Source organism: Buceros rhinoceros, unplaced genomic scaffold, assembly GCF_000710305.1.
Source record: "Buceros rhinoceros silvestris isolate BGI_N320 unplaced genomic scaffold, ASM71030v1 scaffold22587, whole genome shotgun sequence".
Classification (NCBI taxonomy): Eukaryota; Metazoa; Chordata; class Aves; order Bucerotiformes; family Bucerotidae; genus Buceros; species Buceros rhinoceros.
Genome location: NW_010420724.1, coordinates 6608 through 10050, shown reverse-complemented (window position 1 = coordinate 10050; position 3443 = coordinate 6608). Strand labels below are relative to the sequence as shown.

Below are 3443 nucleotides of genomic sequence, written 5' to 3'. Positions count from 1 at the left end.
GGGGGGAAGGAAGCCGCGGTGGTGCTGCCGCTGGCGGAGCAGCCGTGCAGGAGCTGGGACGAGCAGATCCTTCCAGCGCTACGCGGAGAACCCGTGGGCCTGCCCACAGCGACGCTGCAGGGTCAGTACATGGGTAGACACTTCGGGAGGGATAAGGTGTGAAAAACAATGCCAGGTGAAAAAGGCAGGAGAACAACTACAACTGGGCATTTATTACTGTCAGCCCCGAAAGTGGTGAGTCCACACAGTGGTGATCCCTCCCGAGTCTGGCGGCACATCCCGCAGCAGTTCAGGGAGGGAGCAGGGTGGGTCTGGCTGCTGGAGCGACGGGGGCTTCAGGCTGCTCTTGCTGTGGCCATGCCTGGTCACCTTTCCCACGGTGACACACCTCAGAACGCAGCCGCCCCTTGTCTTTGGGGCAGAGATGGGGCAGCTCAGCTAATCCCAAGGACCACAGTAAAAATTCACTTCCCCGTGAGCTGCCGCCGTCAGTAATGGCCATTCCAGGGCATCCCCGGAGCACGCGGTGAGGTGCAGGTGCTGGTTTCTAGAGTATTCAGGATTTCAACCCACGCATCCCGAGTGCCGTGCAATCATACTGTGAAGAAGCGATGAGTGGATTTATTAGGTTAGATGTGACAAGCTATTGAGAGAATGAAAAATAATATTTCCCATGAAGTTTTTAATTCAAATAAATAAAGAAATACAATAAATAAATGAATTTTTAAATTAAAATAGATTTTTAAAAATGTAGCAAACCATCATTACACAGCTGTTCATTGCTATGACTCTTTTTTTGCAATAGAACTGGCTTCTTTGGAAAGATTTTTCTGCAGAATATATGTTACCCCATGCCCATGCCAGTGACTCTCCCAGGGATGTTACAGAAGGCGGCTCTCAGTCGCCTCAGAGTGGTATCATTTACCTCCCCGGGCGCCAGGCCAGTCGCTGTGGGTCCAAAAACTAGACGAGCAAACGTCATTCTGTATCTAATCAGGGATCTCCCCATCGCTCACCACAATGGTTTTTTTTCTAAAACACCCTAACCTGGCCAAAACTGCTGGCTCTAAGAATGACCCTAGAAACGTGCGTTATTTCCCACGGTACAAATAACTGCTGCGAAAACGCTTCTCGTTTTGCGTCTTTTTCCAGTCACATTGACTGGCGATAGCTGCAGCGAGCCCCTTCTCGTGGGTTGTACTAAACCTAAGAAAGATCCTCACAAAGAGCCCGGTCGGATTGGAGCTGCAGGTTGGTTCTGGGACAGATTTCCACGCATATGGTGTCAGACAAGTGCAACACGAGGAGGTGATAAATCTTGTCGTGGTCCTGACAGCTTCTAGGTTTCCCTGGAAAGCTGCTGTATATTGTACTTGTAACAGCAAAGAAAAAAATGATGAAAGTGTATTCGTTTTCTGTGCAGCAGAAATGTCAGCCAGGGATTGTTCTGGTCCTGCCCTTTGTGATGCAATCGCAGATATTTTTATTTCACATTTTTATTCGCTTTAATTTCTGCCTCTATCCAAGTAGCTCTGATATAACTTCTCTGGAGAGTAAAAACAAAGCTCTGATTCATCTGACAAAAGCACTTACATCCAAAAGGACGCTGTGATAGCGATCCAGAGGAGCTTCCCCTGAGCCAGAGGGGACAGAGAGGACCAGTGATGCTGTCACCAGCCCACCGTTCCCATAACTACTGCCTTCGGAGTGCTCCCAGGGGAGCCCTTCCCTCTGTTTGTTGATTTTCTGTTGTTCAAAACCACCCAAGCTCTGACTAGCTCTGTTGTCCGAAACTTCTCCCTCACAAAAACACACCTTTGGGCTGCAAAAACATGCCTTGGGGTTGGGAGGGGTATCTTTTCCTGGCACTTTCCAAGCAGCACAGCTACTACCTGGAAGTTTTGTGTTTCTCTTCTGAGCTGGGCACCGGCCCTGCGTGCAGGTCTCGGGCAGTGAGAGCAGAAGGTGGGTAGCTGAGGTACAGCGCTGAAATTACGTATTGCTGTGGTCCCACAGAGCGAGCAGCCGGCGTGTATCACAGGGAGTCCCGCTCCGGGAAGTACCAGCTCACCTACGCGGAGGCGAAGGCGGTCTGCGAATACGAGGGAGGACATCTGGCCACGTACCAGCAGCTGGAGGCGGCGAGGAAAATAGGTTTGGGAAAAATCACGGCTGTTTCGTTTCCCATCGCTCATGTCGGCGCTGGGAAGCAGTGCGACTTCCCCAGCTCCAGCACCCTGCGGCGGCAGCGGAGGGTGTTTCTCCCCAGGGAGCTTCTCTAGGAAATGTGTATCGCTGTTTTTCAAACCATCGGTCAAGAGGTTTTCATGACTAGTCCAGCCGTATTTGCTGGTCTCTGTATCAGGAGGGAGAGGCGGGGCCGAGTGAGGGCTCTGCTCTATCTCCATTCGATTCCTAGCATGAAATTATCAATTCATTCAGAGCCTTGGGAAAACAATGGAAAATATCCTCTGCCCCAGCAATCTGCACGCTGCAGCACTGAGTCAGAAGCTGGCTCCCACCACCAGCACACATGTCAAAAGAGGACCTTTGTCTCTTCTGAGTAACTCGTAGTCCTGGGACGCCACAAGTATGTTCCTGTTGTCTCAGTGAAAACACGGAATTGGTCTCTACCAGACAGGAACATCGTTGCATTCTTTGGCTCTTAAGTTCTCAGCCACGAAATGCATTAACAGGATCTTTTTGTCTAGCAAGAAATACTTGAGGCATTCCAGGTATTTAAATTGGAAGTATTTTAAGTAAATACTCTGCTTTCCTGGCTGTCTTCTGTAGGCAGGACTTGAGTCACTCTCAGTACTTAATGCTGCAAACCCTTGAGATATGATTGAGTAAATTTATACGACCTCAAAAGGGAAACAGAAAACACAAATAATTCATCCAGGGTATAATTTGGTTACAAATGCTGATACAGCATTTAAAAGTCACTGCCTGGGAAACTACGTGGTGCATCTGCACTGTTTTGTTTTCAAATGACAAACCGATAATCATATTGTGGAGAACACAATGAGATTTTATAGTCTGTGTTCCAAATGATCCTCTCAAAGCACTGCTCCCTCCTGCAGTTCCATTTCTATTCGACCCAAGACGTTGATCAGCTTGAGGAAGGCTCCACTTGCTTGAACAAACAGCAGAGTTTCTTGCCTAGGACTGATTTAACACACCCACGGCTCCTTTTCTCCTCGTGGCAGGTTTCCACGTGTGCGCTGCTGGCTGGATGGCGAAGGGCAGGGTCGGCTACCCCATCGTCAAAGCTGGAGCCAACTGCGGCTTTGGGAGAACCGGTATCGTCGATTACGGGATTCGCCTCAACAGAAGCGAGAGGTGGGATGCCTACTGCTACAACCCGAACGGTGCGTGAGACGACCACCCGCTGCTCTCCGCGGTACCTCCAGTGCCACAGACAGGCTGTCTGAGCCGGGGGG

The 3443-nt window shown here is 50.0% G+C and overlaps 1 protein-coding gene across 1 annotated transcript in view; it reads left to right on the top strand.

The window, feature by feature from the left end:
- Positions 1-2016: 2016 nt before the first annotated feature.
- TNFAIP6 (tumor necrosis factor, alpha-induced protein 6) overlaps positions 2017-3443 on the top strand; it is a gene marked incomplete at its 5' end in the record, with an annotated part of 5633 nt that continues 4206 nt past the window's right edge. The window contains 2 exons of the mRNA XM_010139416.1: positions 2017-2154; positions 3210-3371. Coding sequence (XP_010137718.1) covers positions 2017-2154; positions 3210-3371 — 300 coding nt within the window. The remainder of the gene's footprint in view (positions 2155-3209; positions 3372-3443) is intronic.